The 17,030-nt window shown below is 48.8% G+C and overlaps 1 protein-coding gene across 1 annotated transcript in view; it reads right to left on the reverse strand.

The window, feature by feature from the left end:
- The window catches only part of RABL6 (RAB, member RAS oncogene family like 6), a 45,290-nt gene continuing 28,260 nt past the window's right edge, over nucleotides 1-17,030 (reverse strand). Inside the window, exons 10-16 of the mRNA XM_031059225.1 lie at nucleotides 16,909-17,020; nucleotides 14,526-14,691; nucleotides 7,215-7,433; nucleotides 6,285-6,633; nucleotides 4,062-4,233; nucleotides 2,413-2,462; nucleotides 1-1,771 (exon numbers count right to left, since the gene is read on the reverse strand). Coding sequence (XP_030915085.1) covers nucleotides 1,568-1,771; nucleotides 2,413-2,462; nucleotides 4,062-4,233; nucleotides 6,285-6,633; nucleotides 7,215-7,433; nucleotides 14,526-14,691; nucleotides 16,909-17,020 — 1,272 coding nt within the window. The 3' untranslated portion in view covers nucleotides 1-1,567. The remainder of the gene's footprint in view (nucleotides 1,772-2,412; nucleotides 2,463-4,061; nucleotides 4,234-6,284; nucleotides 6,634-7,214; nucleotides 7,434-14,525; nucleotides 14,692-16,908; nucleotides 17,021-17,030) is intronic.

Here is a 17,030-nt window from a genome sequence, read left to right on the forward strand (position 1 = left end):
TACAGCAAGAAACCAGTTTGTTTTATAGGGAAATGGTTACAAGTGCATTTTGGGCACAAGAAAAAGAAAAATGGAGAAGGAAATGCCTGCTGGTCAAGACAGCTCTGGAATGATGAATAGATCAATAGAACATTGCTTTACAGGGATGCAGAAGGAAACACCAGCTTGGATTTCATGGCTGACATTTTACAACAGAAAGGGGTGAGGGAGAACAAAACCAAACCTCAAATCAACTTACAAGGAAGAGGGGAATGTAATGCACAGAACCTGGAGGCAGCTTCACCATCTGAGCTGAGCAAGGGACCCCAGACCCAAACCAGGAGGGGTACAGAGAACTGACCAGCTCCATCAAACACAGGGACTGCTGACTGAGACACAGGTGAGTGCCAAGGGGCAGCCATAGTGCCCATCCAATGGCTGCTGAGCAGGTACTAATCCATAGGTTTAAGTTCAAAGCAAAAACTAAAAGACTTCCCAAGCTCATGGGACAGAGGAGGCTCTCTGCTTGGGGCAGGAAAGTCAGCACACTGGCTGGCTGCAGGATGGACAGAGGCTGGAGCAGGATGGACGCTGCTGAGCTGCAGTGCTGGTCCCTCTCGGCACGGAGCAGCAGCCAGGGTTTACAGCCTGACTGGAAAATGCCTGAGAAGCAAATGCCTTGCCATGCCAACACTGCCCTGTAGCCAATTCTGAAGCTCTGGATATCTTCATTTCCACATGGAGTCATGTCCCTGAGAGGTCCCAGCAGCAGGGGATTCCGGAATATGCAAATTCAAGGGTGGGAAATGCAGAAAAGCACTGATTTTTTTCTCTCTTTCAGGTTAGCTTTGCACTTTTCATTGTCTTCCCAAACTGCATAGCAGCTTACATGTAGTGTCTGAGACACTGGGGCCACGGAAATCAATGGGCTTCATGAATTCCAACAGCAGCACCAGTGAGGGCTAATTAAGCTGCTGTGCAGAAAGGTCCTGTTCAAAGGACTTCAACAATCATACTCTCTCTCACACTGTCCCTGCGCCTGCTGCTTTAGAGAGCTGTACCATAGCATGATCTGCTTGACTTAAAGCTCATCAACTACTGGGTGAAGCAATGGCCAATATAATTTTTCTCCTTAAAAAATAGGAAGGATAAGAAGTTAAAGACTTGAGACAGTCAAGCATGATGTGTTCATGCAGCAGGTTTTGTTGCACTCCTCTTAACAAGACAGGAATTTCAGGTGTGCAGGAGTGGAATGCAGCAGGGATGGAGCAGGAGGCAGGTCCCCTTGCCCCACAGCCTGCCAGTGACCTGATGGGGCATCTCTGCAAGGAGAAAAACTGACAGCCTGGCAGCAGGCCTGGGAGCCATGCCCTGAACCTTCCCCTGGCTCACATACATCTCAGCTTGGTTTTCTTTGTGTAACGATGCACCAGAGCAGCACACACAGATGTAAAGCTTTTGTTTTGCTCATTCTGGTTTGAGAGACCATACAGTGAAGGGCCAAAGCTTTACACATCTGTGCCTGTCCTGGGGTGACTCATCACAGAAGATGGAGACAGCCATGGTGCAGAGTCCACTCGCAGCCAAACTACAGCTCCTCGTAGTCCCCCCCGCCCTGTGGTTTGCTCATGCCGGCTCCTCCTCCGCCAAGAAAAGCCTCAAGTTCATCTATCTCACTGCTTTTCTCCTTGCTCTTCTTCTTCTTTTTCTTTTTCTCTTTTTCCTCTTTGCTCTCCTCCTTCTCTTTGCTCTTCTTGTGTTTGCTCTTCTTTTTCACTGACTTGTCCTCTTCCTGCAAAATGAGAACATTTTTATTAGCAAATGCTCTGAGAGTGCCAGTGACCCAGGATGTACTGCCCTGACACCTGACTCTGAAGAATGATTTAGGCTGGAAAGCACCTAGTCCAACCCCTGTGCCGTGGGCAGGGATGTCTTCAACTGAATTAGGACTCTTACTCAGGTTGAAGCACCAAAGACCCTTTTGTAAGCTTGGACAGAGAAGCAGACAGACCATTTGGGTTATACAGGGCACTGGTCTTTCTGACAGTTTGTGCCCAACAATATGGTACTGGACAGGCTTAAATGGCACAGACAAAGCCTCCTGCAGGCTTCCCTCACTATCCATGAGATGTATGTTGTGGGCACCCTTCTGCTTGAAAATCATGGTGCTATGAACACAGTCTAGCAGAGAGGCACTGCTCTTCCTCATCCTGTATTTTACAAACTCACACACTCCCTTTCCAAAATTCAACTGCTCTATAAGCTCGCTCTGAAGTTCAGTGGTCTGCAGAGCCTAGGAGGCAGAGATCAGAGGTGCAGGATGTGAGCATAGAAGGGGGTCCACCAAGTCCCCTTCTCAAGGAGGAAACCATGGAAGGCCACGTCTGTTCTTGGCAGGTGGGTAACACGGCACATCTGTTTAATTAACAATACCTCTTTGCTTTTCTTTTTCTTCTTCTTTTTCTCCTTAGAAGCTTGTTTATCTGTTAAAAAAAAACAATCCAGAAACATTGTGTTTAATTTAAATGGTAAGAGCTGTAATTCTACCCTGGGCCCATTTCTGAGAACAAAATGCTCCATTCTGGGCATCCATGGGCAAAGGCAAGGCCAGCGCCCCAGGCCAAACTGTGCCCCTTTGGGAAGCAACACAGGCCCCAGCACTCACATCCTGACTGAACCATATCTGTCTCGTCTAATTATGAGCATTATATGATCTGTGTGATCAACACTGACCTAGCATTCACTGTGTCACAGCTACTAAGAAACACATCTAGAGACTAGCTCTACAAACTGGTCCAAAGGCCAAATTTGGGACTGGATTGTTATTTCCAGAAATGAAGAAGAGCTCTTGGGAACAGTTCCCCTCTGATGGAAATCCTCCTCGGCATCTTCTCTGAGGCTGACTGAGGACACGGTATCAGCAGATGGGACACCCTGGCAGGCCAACACTCACTGCTGCTCACACTGTATATGGAAATTACATTCCCAAAGCATCCCTGCTCTACAGGGGTGAATACTTTCACACTACCAAACGAGTCCCAGAGTCCATCCCTGTCACATGTGTCAGATATGACTATGGCTGATGACTTGGTTGCTGAGTGTCCACTGCCTTTGCACAAATCCTTGAACAGGGGACCACCGGCTTGGCTGCTTCACAAGAGGCTTCACAGCAGCACCACTTTTCACATGTGCTGTTTGACTGTCACTCTTACGTACAAATGCCTTTTTCCTCAGCTGATGTGTAAATGCAGCCATGGAGAAGCCTAATTGCCAGTCAAGCTCCAATCACTGATGACCAAGAGATGGTTTTATATTTATCACCAAAAGAGGAGATGAAGAACCCACATTTAATTATTTAAGAATCTAAACTGAAGCTAAATTATTGACCTGGGCCTCTGCAGATGCACTTACAGCTATTTCAAGCTCTGCTGTTCAGCAGCTTGGAGTGACAAGCTGATGGAACCATGGCAGCCTGTGACACCTTCCTCACACTTTTGGAACAGCTATTCAAGGAGCGCTCTCTGGTGCTGCTCACAGCTTTTTTCCTTCCTTAAATCTTTAAATTCCCATCTTTCATGCTGACATCGGGGCAGGTCTATAGGAAGTTGCTTTGCAGTAATGCCTAGACAGCAGGAATTATTTGCATGAATAGGATCCCACCCCATCTTTCTCAAAAACAGAAGAGGAAATTGGCAGGGTATGTCAGAGCATTTTGTTCAAGTTGATCCAAATTCTGGAGGGGGTGGACACTGCAATGCAATGCTGAACACCAATTCCCAAGCACATAGGGCTAAGCAGGAAGGCTTACACAGCAGCAGCTTGTGAAAGATGTGCTTCTGCTTGCAGCTGGGACAAAAATAACCTATGGCTGGTGCCAGGGACAAGCCAAGCTCTCATCCTCATGGGGAAAAACTTAAAAGCTATTTATGCTGTGCTAAACCAGAATACAGACTCACACAGGGCACTGCATGAAGTTAGAGGGTATTTTATTTAGTGCAAATTGGTTTTCTGGAAAGACTTTGGAAAAACTGGATGCCTGACAAACAAAAGCAGCAAGAGTGGAAATAAGGTGTGAGCTTTACCTTCCTCGCTGCTCTCCTTGGGACCAGCTTCTTCCAAACCCAAGCCAAAGAGATCTGAGTCATTTTTCAGTTTAAAGGAGGGGACTGTTGATTTCACAGGTTGGGGTGGCTTTGCCAGTGAGGTATCATCATCAGATATTTCAGAGAGATCTTCTCGCACTGGGAATTCATTCTAGAGAGAAGCAAAGGCAGACAACACTGACAAATACTTCAACCAAAATCTCGAACCATTTTGCATACAAAAATGTCAAATGTCAGCAGGTGGGGAGGAGGGAAGGAAATGCCAGCTGAAATGAGCTGTTATTGCCTGGAAATCAATGTCCTGGATCTCATGAGCTCTAATTTTTGCCTTGGTAAAATGCCTCAGTTGCACTAGTACTGACAAGGGTGTTCTGAAAACTTCACACTGGGGCTGCTGAAATCAAATTCCCTATATAAAGGGATTAAATGAGACCTTCAACTCTGTTAGCTCACCAGCATCAGCTTCCTTCTGCCCTGGGGAGGCATCTCTGTTCTGGGAAAATCCAATCAAACAGACTGAAAACTCCCCTCCAGCCCTGAGTGACAAATGCTTTCTGCTGTGCAGCTCTCTGGGTCTCAGGTACCAGAGGCAGCAGGGCTGAGGAAGCAGAGTGTGTCTGCAGAATAATTCCCTTCATCAAGCCAAAAGGGAATGTGCTCCCAGGGCAAATCTGCCCCTTCAGCATGAGCTAAAACCCAGGATGTTGCAGAGCCTGGAAATAACCCCAAAATCCTCCATCTCTGCATGATGGGAATGGAAAATCAGTTTAATGATCTTCTGATACCTGCCAACTCATCCTCTTCAGAATCTGACCCAACCTTTCCTTGTATCTTTGTACATGGATGGAAAATGGCCCCACTGTGCTGCTGGTCAGGCAGTGCCCCCACCCTTTAATGGCAATGGCTGTACTGGTTTGCCTGACCAGTACACCCTGCAGTGGGAAAGCATTCACATGCTATGGAGCATTCCCAGGGTCAGGCATTCCTTGACACTGCTGCTTTCTCATCAATCCCTTCTCACTGGATCATGCAAAAGATGGAAATTTGCTCCAAATACTTTTGGTTTCATATTGTCAAGAAAAGCAGTAAGTTAAGATGCAAAATGAATAGAAAATTACTTAATAAACAGCATGACACATGAATAAGGTCAAAGAAACTGTGACAATAGCCCTTTCAACAGGACTCCAGAATGACAGCAACTGAGGGAAACCCCCTGAACACCAGCAAACCCAGACATCAGGACACCCCTGAACAGCCACTGCCCATCCCAAATCACTGATAGCAGTTTCCAGAGATTGCTCTGCAGGTTGTGAGAAGTGGTCACCAAACTCAGGGATATCTCAAGCCATGCAGCAAGTTCTGACCAGTTCAGAGAAGAGGTGCAAGACAAGTGTCTTCTCCACCATAATACAGGGTAGGTGTGAGGGGACCCATGGCGTATTTGTTCTAGCAGACACCTGCTGCCACATGCTGAATGTCACAGACCTTACAGCTACCTCTGCTGTCCTGGAAAGTCCTTCCCAATCAGACCTTCCTTCTTCCCTTTAGGCCTTGCCAAGCAAATTTTGTGATGGTCTTTTTATTGCTGGATTGACTGCAAGGAGTTCACTCTTTCTGGCAGAGACACCCTTCTGCATGTTAAAGTTCACGTGAAAACCCAGTAGTTTTGCATTTTGTACCTCCAGTGCTGCTGGACTGGCTAAGAGTAAACAGCACAGTAGAACACCCAAGCATAAATCTTGTTTGTGTCTGTAAACACAAACTTCATGTTAGGGAAGGTCTAGTCTGGATATTAGGAAAAGGTTCTTCCCCCAGAGGGTGCTGGCACTGCCCAGGCTGCCCAGGGAATGGGCACGGCCCCGAGGCTGCCAGAGCTCCAGGAGCCTTTGGACAGCACTGCCAGGGATGGACAGGGTGGGGTTGCTGGGGGGTCTGGGCAGGGACAGGGGCTGGGCTCGATGATTCTTCTGGGTCCCTTCCAACTCAGGGGATTCTATGGATCTGTGATTCTATGGGGTTCTTGCTGCCAGGTGGCTTCCATACTCAGAGCATTACTGGGTTTGTGCTCACATCAAACTCTGCAGGTTGCTTAGTAACTGCTGCTGAGGGAGGGGAGATCAGATGAAGGCTCTGCTCAGGGCAATGCCTCAACCCTTCCAGCTCAGCTGGGCACAGCTCACAGCAACACAGGCTGTTATTTACCATCTTTTTCTTCTGGCTGTCAGAATCTTCACTTTCAAAGTCTGGGTCATCCATAACGAATGAGAGCATCTGAGTAGCTATTGGTCCCTCTTGATCACTGTCAGACTCCTCAGGCTTCTCCTCTTTGACCACTTTCTGCTTGGAAGCAAGTCCTTTGCTTTGGGCAGCGGCCTTTGAGGCCTGGGCTGCTGCTGTGAGGGCAGCAGCAGGAGCTGCCAGGCTTGTGTTGCCTTTGCTGCTGTTGTTTCGTTCAGACCCAGAACGGGGAGGTAAACTGTCAGGAGGCTTCAGGTCAGTTGCTTTGGTCAAAATTGCTTCACTCTGGGGTTTCAGAGAATTTCTGGAAGACCTGAGAAGAAACAAGTTGTCAGAGTCTGTCCATCCTATTCTCTGGAGCAAGGCACAGTTAACAGCTGAGCCTGACTGAAGGCTGCATCATGCATCCCACTGGGAAAGGCAGTGCATCCTATAGCGGTGTGGGGTCAAATGCACCACTCAGGCTGAGGATAACCCTCGTGTCCCTAATCCTAACCCTCACCCCACAGCATGTGGTATGTGGAGAACATCATCACTCCCCAGCACAGGGTGTGGTGAGTGACTCCACTCCCTTCACCCAAGACTTGAGTCCTCTCTCCTCCCCACACCACTACAAACAGCCCCTCTGGTGCTTAGTTCCAGGCTCTTGTTCAAATTTGAGGAAAAGCATGCAGAACAGCCCCACTGGCACAGGAGCACAGTGCTCCAAGGCATGGGGTAAGACACACCACACACAGCAGTTACACCTACAGTAACCATAGCCCCAGCCCACAGCTGAAGAACAGGCAGACAGAGACACCAAGACTTCCCAAAGGCCACACACAGTCAGTGGCAAAATGGAAGAGAGATCCAGGTTTGCCAGCACAACCCCACACTCCAGTCTATGCTCTGTACCTTTTTTTTTCCTGCTCTGTGTTTTTGTCTCCATCAGATATGAGGATGACCTTAGAATCCTTCACCTCCTCCACTTCCTCCTCCTCACTGGAGAGGGTGATGTTCTTGCTCGGCACCCGTTCTGCTGCCAGCACTGGTCCACTGGGGATTTTGTCATCCAGATCCACGTCATCTTGGAAACCTGCCACCATGGGGTTCCCTCCAGGCACCTCTCCATCACTGCAACACAGAGAGTGATCAGACACAGCCCCCCAGGAGGTGCTGGACAGACCTGCCTCCCCCTGCACGAACACTGAGACAGACTAGCCTGGCTTGTACAGCCAACTTCTGGGGACACGTCCCCAGCCTGGGACAGCTGATGATTAAAGGGTTGGAGCACCTCTGCTTTGGAGACAGGCTGAAACGGGGCTAGTCAGGCCTGGAGAAGAGAAGGCTCCAGGGAGGTGTGAGAGCCCCTTCAGTGCATAAAGGGGATCCAATAGAGCTGGAAAGGGACTTTGTACAAGAGTCAGGAGGGACAGGATGAGGAGAATGGCTTTAAGCTGAAGGAGGGCAAGGTTAGACAGGATATTGGGAAGGAATTATTCCCTGTGAGGGTGGGCAGGCCCTGGAAGAGGGTGCCCAGAGAAGCTGTGGTTGCCCCTGGATCCCTGGAAGTGTACAAGGCCAGGTTGGATGGAGCTTGGAGTAACCTGGGATAGTGGAAGGTGTCCCTGCCTATAGCAGGGGCTGGAATGGGCTGAGCTTTAAGGTCCCTTTCAACACAAACCAGCTGGTGTTTTTGTGATTCTGTGCGCTGCCAGCCTTCCCTTGCCACTGTCCAGCTCAGGTTGGACCTGCTCCCTGCAGGCTGCAGCAGTGGCACTGGCCCCACACCAAAAGGGCCACAGCAGGATGTGTCACAGAGCAGCTGCTGCCCCTCAAGCTGGAAATGAGTGGCTGGAGAAGATGAGCCTCAGAGGCACAGAGAAGCCTGTTGCCACAGCTTCATCAGAACATGGAGCTCCATCCACCATGCAAGGATCAGTCAGTCAAACCACAGGAACTGCCTGTCTTCATCCCCATAGCCTGTAATTAAACCTGATCATACACTGTCACTGCTATGGGAGTTCACTGGCAGCTATTAGCTTCCTGGAACCATTTCTATTTCTGCAGTGCTCCCTGAAGCAGGCAGATACACAGACACCATAGCCAAGCTTTAACATTGCCCAAATTAAATTAACCTAAGGACACACTGCCAGAGCTGGGAGTCTGTCAGCCTCCCTGAATGTAGCACAGTTCTGTGTTCAAAGGCAGCTTGAGAGAGCTTTGCAGCTGAAATTGAGGATTCTTGTCTGAATGTCCCTAGGACTCAATTTTAACACTTTCTGAAAACTGTGCTCATGTCAGGAATATAGATATTTTCCCCAGGCTCAGCTGATGAGCCTCTGCCATCACCTTTCCTTGTTCTATTTGTTTCATCCACAAGAGATAACCAGCTCCTTCCTGATAACCCCACACACAAGTCTCTGCCCTTTTAATGATGTCACCTGGATGGTATAAGAACAACCTTCTTTTTATACAGAGACAAAAAACATATTATAGCTTGGAACAGATTAGATTGTACAGACATAAACAAAACCCTAAAATCCTTTAACTGGAAGTAAGTGATGTTCCCAGCACAGGCCAAGTACTGGAAGACAGTGGAGTATGGCATGCTGGTGAGATGAGAAATACCCTAAACAGAGCTGGGATGATGGCAACTGCTCACTCTGGCTCCTCTACATGGCTGGGTACTGCTTGACAAGATAGTTTAAAAGAGTTAATGCATCTGCCAACAGACAATGGAGTTGCTTGTGACAACGGGACAGCAGTGATCACAACCAGTGCTTGTCTGGGCTGGAGTGCTAAGACCAGGACAGGCCCTCCCTCTGCTCTTTGTGTGGATTCCTCTGCTCTCAGGACCTGCTCTCAGCGCCCTACTGAGCAGGGCCAGGCTGCTGAAGAGCCCCTTCATCACTAACACTGCTGCTCTCACACTATGCCAGGATGGAGGCACACAGCCCAGCCACACAAAGGAGAGGAAAACTGGTGCCCAAGCAGCCCCCAAAGCTGGAGGAATGACAAGTGACTGATTCCTGAGGTTTTCAAAGCACTGGCAGGGTTTTCTCTTGAAATGCACTGAAAAGAAAATGGAGTTGCATCCTAAAAATGGCAGGATATTACTCTGAACTAGACACATTGCCTTTCCTCAACACAGCCCTGCTCTAGTAGGCACAGGGGCTCTTAAGAGATTCCTGCCACTGTCCTTCCAGACTCCACACAGACCTGCAGCATTTCCAGCTTTCCTAGTCCCAATGGGTGTACATCCCTGTGTGCACACCCCCTCACCAAAGTGGGTCACGTCCTTCCGCAGTGAGAACCCTGCCTCCATCTCCAGCCAACACAGATCGCTGAGCGACAGTGTAAGAGCAGAGCAGTGGAGTGAATATACATCAGGAAAATCACTGCTTCAGTATAAACAGGCTCTGACATGGCAAAACTAGGATCAGCTTGTGGTCCTGAGCTTCCAGCTGGAAGGAAGGCAAAGCATGCAAAGCCAAGCACATTGCACCGCTCCCTGCAGCCTTTGAAGCACTGCCAAGCTGGCATGAGCACTGAGCTAGCGTGGCTGCAGGTGCAGGTACCCCCCAAAAATGATGCTGCTCACTGAGGTCTGCTCTGAGCTAGTGACCACAGAGACTGCTGGGGTGTCCTCTGTGAGCCTCCAGTGTGTCACAGATTGGCTGCTGGGGAGGAAAAAAACCCTGATGCAACCTGAGCTCACAGCCTCAAACCTAGCTGGGCTGTGTTCCCACAGCCCCAGGAGCTCAAGGGCTTCTCTCACATCCTTTTGTGGGGCTAACGAAAGAAAAAACCCAAGATCAAATAAAGCAGGTAAGCTGAGGGAATCCCACGCTGCAGGATGAGCCTGCGTGGCCATTCTAGAAGATGTTGGTCTTCTACTGTGAACCTTCCCACCCTTGGGCTAGCACAGCTGGGCATCATGGAATCCATAACAGATCCATAAAAGCAAAGAAGTACTTCAAAGCCCTTCAGATGTAAGGACACACACATCTAATCCATCTTTAAGATAAATGTCCAAGGATGCAGAAAAGAAAGATCAGGAACACTGTCAGGTAAAGCATAAACTGGCTTTCAGACACCTTCAGCCCCCTAGGGACCCAGGCTGCCTGACCCAGCAAGAGCCAAGGGCGAGATGCTTTGGAGCCAGATTAGGTCCTCTGGTGCACTCATATCCATGCTGGCTCAGGGCATCAGGTTAAAGAGCAGCAAATTAAGTTCTGAAACAGCAAATTGGGAGATTGAAATACCTTCCTAATTAACTGGTAAAGGAACTGATTCTGGGAGCTCTCTACTGCAAGTCAGAGAACCACAACATGCCATTGAACAAAACCCAGGACATCACTGCAGGCCTGGGGTATGCCAAGCTGAACAAGGTGCACCTGCTGCCAAGAAGGCCAATGGTGTCCTGGTCTTCATGAGGCAAAGCACTGCCAACAGGTCAGGGAGGTGATGCTGCCCCTCTGCTCTGCACTGGCGAGGCCACAGCTGGAGTCCAGCGCACAGCAAAGAGAGAGTGAATCCATGTACGGGTCATGAGGATGATTAACTGACTGGAGCATTGCTCACATGAGGAAGGGATCTCCCACATGAAAGCCAGGACTGCTCAGCCTGGAGAAGGCTTGAGGAGACCTTATAAAGGTATTTAAACGGCTGAAGGAGGTACAAAGAAGATGGAGACAGCTCTTTTTGGTGCTGCCCAGTGCCAGGACAAAAGGCAAGGAACACAAACTGTAACTCAGGGGGTTCCCCACAAATATAAGCAAACACTTTTTCCACTGAGAGCATGTCTGGCAGCATGGGCTGCCAGAGAGGTTGTGGATTCTCTGGAGATACTCAAAATCCATCTGGAAACAGTTCTAGAAAACCACTTCTGAGCAGCCCAGGAGGAGGGGGAGGTTGAACTGGATGGCCCCCAAGCTGCCTTCCAACCCTGTGAATATACCTAAGTACACCAAGGTGTTCCCAGAGTTCCCTGCAGGACTCATGCTCAGAGTCGACACGGCGATTCCTCTTGGGTAGGAGAAGCAATTTCACAAATTCTCAAAACATCGCCCATTCTTCTGCCACATCTTCAATGACACTTCAGTCCTGGAGCTTACCCTTGGCTACAGCACACCCAGGCATGCTGGTGAGCTGTGTAAGCTCAACACTCAGGTATCTGCTTCAAAATGAGCATGAGACCTGAATGCATCTTGCTGGGACATTCTCAAGCCTTGTTCTTCACTCAGATACAGGGGAAAAGCAGCTTCCAGGATTGCATTTTTTGAAACCAATAAAACCTCCCAGAGGTTTGAGTGATTCCACAGATCTACTGTGTTCTTTAGGTCAGAGATAAATTTCTGCAGCAGATTTTATGGGAATTACAACCACCTCCTCAGTGCAGCAGAAGCTGATTATCAAGGACAGTGCTTACAGAACTGGAATGTTGTTCCTAGCTACTGTGGGGCTGTAAGTGACATCCCGAAAGAAACCGGTTATTGCAGGTGATGGTCAGAACCACATCTGCATCTCTGAATTTCTGCACATCTGGCTTATTCTAGTAGGCCCTTTTTGGCAAGAAACAGAATGGAAAATTGACAGGCCACTAAGAAAACTGCATGATGTATAGAAGAAACCAGAGCAAGCCATGGATGCCAGGTTTCAGAGGAGAAATGAGTGTGTGAATTTGCAGGGACGTGCTGCAATGTCTTCTCCCAGGGAAACAGAGCTGTTGTGACTGCACTGGGTATCACTGTGAGCAAAGGATGAACTCTAAACAAAGGAGCGCGGTTCTCGCACCCCTGTCCAACATGTTTGATTTTTTTATACAGTTTAACACTTATTTGCTTCCACTGACTGACACTTTGGAGCACAGAAACCTTTGTGAAGGATCAGCCTCCCAACCACAGTAGAACTGCAGCTCCAGAGCTCTGAGGGCACCTCAGGACCCAGTCCCTCAGAAGGTCAGGCTTGGCTCTTCTGACAACTCCTTGTTAGACCCAGAAAAATATCTCAGCTCTACCACAGCCACAAGCAAGACGCTTTGTAGGCCAGCATGCTGCCAGCAACGCCACTTTTTTCTTGCCTTTTTTTTTTCGTTTTAATAAAACATCCACGTGTTCTGCCATCACAAGGGATGATGATTCAGGCTGACCTGCATTACACAGGCATTGAGCCTCACAAACAGCACTGATTTAAGGTTGCTGTGGTTGAAGTAGAGAACACTGGGTCTTCACAAGGATGTTAAAAGAGGCAGAATTCACAGATGAGCAGTGTCCACGCTTAATTAGTCTCCTGGTTAATCCAGTGTTGATGACAAGAGGCAGCAGGCAAGGAATATTCTGAGCAACGGATACAGAGCCTGAGAGTATGCTTAGGTCACCTCTTAAGAGACAGCCTGCTTTCAGACAGCTTGCTGCACATCCTCTTGTCTGAGCAGTTCAGTGTACACAATCCCGTTTTCTTTTTTTTTTTGGTTAGAAAACACCAAAGCCAGGAAAAGAAAAAAAGGGAAAAAAAAAGAGAAAATACAGCTCATGCCATAAGGAAAGCTCTGCCATTTTGAGGAGATAATTATAGACTCACAGACTGGTTTGGGTCTGGAAGAGGCCTTAAAGCTCAGCTTGTTCCAACCCCCTGCACTGAGCAGGGACATTTTCAACTGGATCAGGTTGCTCAGAGCCACATCCAGCCAGACCGGGAATGTTTCCAGGGATGAGGCATCCACCACTTCCCTGGGCAACCTGAGCCAGGGCCTCACCACTCTTGTTGTAAAATCCTTCTTCCTTATACCTAGTCTGAATCTCCCCTCTTTTAGTTTAAAACCACCATTTCTTGTCCTATTGCAATATGCCCTGCTAAAATCTCTGCCCTCATCCTCCCTTAAATATCGAAAGGCAGCAATAACATCTCCCCAGAGCCTTGTCTTCTCCAGGTGAACACCCCCAGTTCCCCCAGCCTGGCTCCAGAGCAGAAGGGTTCCAGGCCTTGGAGCATCTCCATGGCCTCCTCTGGACTCTCTACAGCAGCTCTACATCCTCCTGATGCTAGCTCTCAGGGCTGGAGGCAGCTCTGCAGGTGGGGTGTCACCTGAGCAGGGCAGAACTCCCTCTTCCCTGCTGCCCATGCTGGGGATCAGCCCAATTTCAGGGCTGGGGCAGGTCCAGCTCTCACCCACCAGCACCCACAAGTCCTTCTTCCCAGGGCTGCACTCAATCCCTTCACCCTCCAGCCTGGATTGATCCCAGAGGTTGCCCCAGCCCAGGTACAGCAACTTGAGCTTGGCCTTGGTGAACCTCATGAGGTTCCCATGGGCCATTTCTCATGTTTTCCAGGTTCTGGATGACACCCTGTTATTCAGGAGCGTCACCCACACTACTCAGCTTGGTGTTATTGATAAACCTGATGAGGGTGTCCTCAATCCCCCTGTTTCATGGATGAAGTCCACATCTCAGTACAGATCCTGAGGAACACCACCCATCTTCAACTGGACATTGAGCCATAGATCACTACTCTCTGGATGTGAATATCCAACCCATTCCCTATCATCCATCAAATCTGTGTCTCTCCAATTTAGTGAGAAAATTCTGGGGAGAAACACTAGACACAGAGAAAAAGAAAGGCACCCCCTAAGAGTTTTTTTTAATCCTGCAGGCAACCATGCAGTGACACTCCCAAAGGAGCATGACTTTCTCCATCCTTCCTTCCAGAATCCCACAGAGCTACAGAGTGCTCCCAAGTGTCCTCCACCATACCCCAAATCCATTTATAGTGCCTCAGGAGTGACATGACCAAGTCATAGAGGAATTTGGCCACACTTTGTGCCTCTGCAGAAGGTAAATATTCATTAAGCAAAACACAGTATCCCTACAAAGTGCACTATGTTCCAGGAGGAAAATATCTCAAATGATTTGGTGTACTCGGCCAGAAGGAAAATCCCTTCCTGACCCAAAGGGCCCAGCGGTTTAATCTGAGCACAAAGCAAAACAGCAGCACCAGGAAGGTGATAATCTGGTTTTTGTGATGTTCCTCCTTCCCAGGGAGCAGTGTGTGTCACTAAATGGGAAACAGTGAATGCTACGACTGACCATAGCACAGCCAGAAAGCCTCTGGGGCAGCTAGCTGCTCTGGAATCAGGGAACGGTTGCACCATATTAGCCAGGCTGCACACCCAGGTGTGTCCCTGCTGGGGACCTGCCCTCCCTGCTGCCACCCTCCTTTTCTTACCTTTCGCTATCCACACGGTGTTTGGCCTGTGGTTTCCCTTTGTCTTTCTGTGGTGCTGGGTCTTCCAGAAAGCTGTGGTCCAGGCTCTCCTCAGGAACAAAGTCCTCCACGCTCTGTACCTTGGCAGGAGCTGCAGGGTTGGGGGGAGGAGTGGCAGCAGCAGGATCTGCATTAGCAACAGGAATTGTAAAACACTGGTGTCACCACAAGCAAGACAGAAATTGGCTTTTTCCAGATCTGTGCTGCCCAGGGTGGCAGCAGCCATGAGGCAGGACCCTGGTTCCACAGCAAGAGAAGAGGAAGGTTATGAATAGGATATAAAACAGCCCAGAGTCTGACATGAAGGCATTCACAGGTCATGACTGCTGTGGTTTAGAATGCACCAGGCTGACCCAGGCTTTTAGATGGACTGAAAACCTCCCTGGCAAGGCCTGGCTCTACTCTCCAGGGAATGCTATGACTGACTGTACCACAGGTTTTATTACACCTGTGCTATGTGCACTGCTCCTGGGGGATGTCCCTTCACTATTCTCTTACCTTCTCTACATTGTTCAGTTCACCCCTCTCTCCTATCCTCTTGCTTTTTTCAGCTGTAACTGTCCAAGGCAGAATTGTTCACATTGTGCTTTTAGATGTTTTGTGTAAACAAAAGCTCAAGAGCTACCTCAAATAGAGAGTGACTTTAATACAGTTAATTTGTAGAAACACCTTTACCCATCTTCAAGGTATCAGGATGAAAACTCATGAAATTAGCATAACTAAGAAGCCTGAAGTGATTAACCTTTCCAGAATTTGCAATACTCAATGTTTTTCCTCTGCTCATGCTGCACTTCACATCTAGACTTTTCTTTTGGGTAAAACAAGACTTGTGCCTTTTTTTTCTAGATTTCACTCTCCTTAGCATAGAAGTGAACTTTCAGATCACTTTTACATACCAACAATACCACTAATGCCACAGAGTAGCACTGGTGCAAGCTAAACCACAGCCAAAAGAATTACTACTCCAAGACTTCAAGAGAAATCTTAAATAGTAGCTCCCAGAAAAACCAAGTGTTACTTGGTAACAATGATTTTTTTAGCTGCTTTCCAGTGAAATGGTGCCTGGGTACATTCGAGCGGAGGTGCAGGCCCTTGGCACACCACTGAAACCTTGCAACACTGACATATCAGCTCTTCCTGGCTGCCTTTTGCAACCGCTCCTAAGCATTCCGAGATATCAGGGCTGAAAGTTACAAGCCCAAAACAGCTGTCAAGCTAAGAAGAAGTTAAAAAAAGAGAAGAAAAAGAAAAGCCCCAAACCCAACCACTGTAACACTGGTAGTAGACGAGTCTTTTTTTCTACAGAACAAAATTATAAAGGTTGTTTTTATCGACAAGGAATTTCTAACATCTCCTCCCCTCTCTGGTTTTTGTTTTATTTTCTCTGGGTAGGAAGAGTCATAAACAAACCAAAATGGGTGCATTGTGTCATATCTGGGAAGAGGCACAGGATGCAGAACATTGTGTGCAGATCTAAAACCAGACCATTTCAACATCTGAAATTGCAACCCGTGTCCCCAGCACCTCCTCCTTTCTCTCTGTGGGTGTCTCAGGAGCACTGTGAGCCAGTGAGAAGGAAGGTATTTCCAAAAGGTGACTCAAACCATGTCATGATTTTTAGGCAGTGCCAGCTCTGCAGCTCCAGTTAGCTCTGCAAACAAAGTGAATGTGACAGGCAAATTATGGTCCAGATCAGTAAAATTACATGCAACAAACCCTTGATGCCTCTGCCTGGCACTCTGTCCGGCAGGCTCTGGACCAAGGGCTGTGCTGCTCCAGCGGGTACCAGTGCTGAGGCAGCAGCCGAGGGCTCCCTCCTCCCAGACCTGCTCTGAAGGAGCAGATTTCCCCAGAGGGGGATCTGCTGTGGAGCCTGGACTTACGTGACCATTTCTGGCTGAATAACCTTTAAACCCAGTGCTCCGCTTCTCTCCGTTACGCACAGGAGCCCCTCCGGACTGCCACATGTGTGCAAGGATGGCACTTCAAATAGCTTCTCTAGTCATTTTTTTGCTATTCAAGAGGTATTTTTGCTCCTGGTAAGAACCTGACATTTTACTTATTTTATTAGTGTCTCCTGTGTGTTCCGGATCTTCCTCTTAAGCATGCTACAGCCACCACCCAGCTGGCTGGGCACAGTCCCCATCCAGAACAGAGACAAACCAAAATGTTGATCAGGGAAAATAGAGAATGACAGCCCAAGTCTCCCTGGACACCCGCTGCACAAGCATGGCGCCTGTGGCCTTCACACACCTGTCTGCTCAGCCTCTCGCAGGGAAAAAACAAAATGAAAACTGGAAGGCCTATGGGTCACATCCTGCCAGGACAGGGCACCAGCACCTACCTGTGTGGGGAGGAGTGGGCTCGGCCGCGGCAGATGTCCCAAAGAGCCGCGCAATGATGCCACGCTTGGGCGGGGGGGCGGCAGCCGGGGGGGCGGCGGGAGCTGCGGGAGGGGGGGGGGGG

This window comes from Geospiza fortis, unplaced genomic scaffold, assembly GCF_000277835.1.
Source record: "Geospiza fortis unplaced genomic scaffold, GeoFor_1.0 scaffold85, whole genome shotgun sequence".
NCBI classification, from domain to species: Eukaryota; Metazoa; Chordata; class Aves; order Passeriformes; family Thraupidae; genus Geospiza; species Geospiza fortis.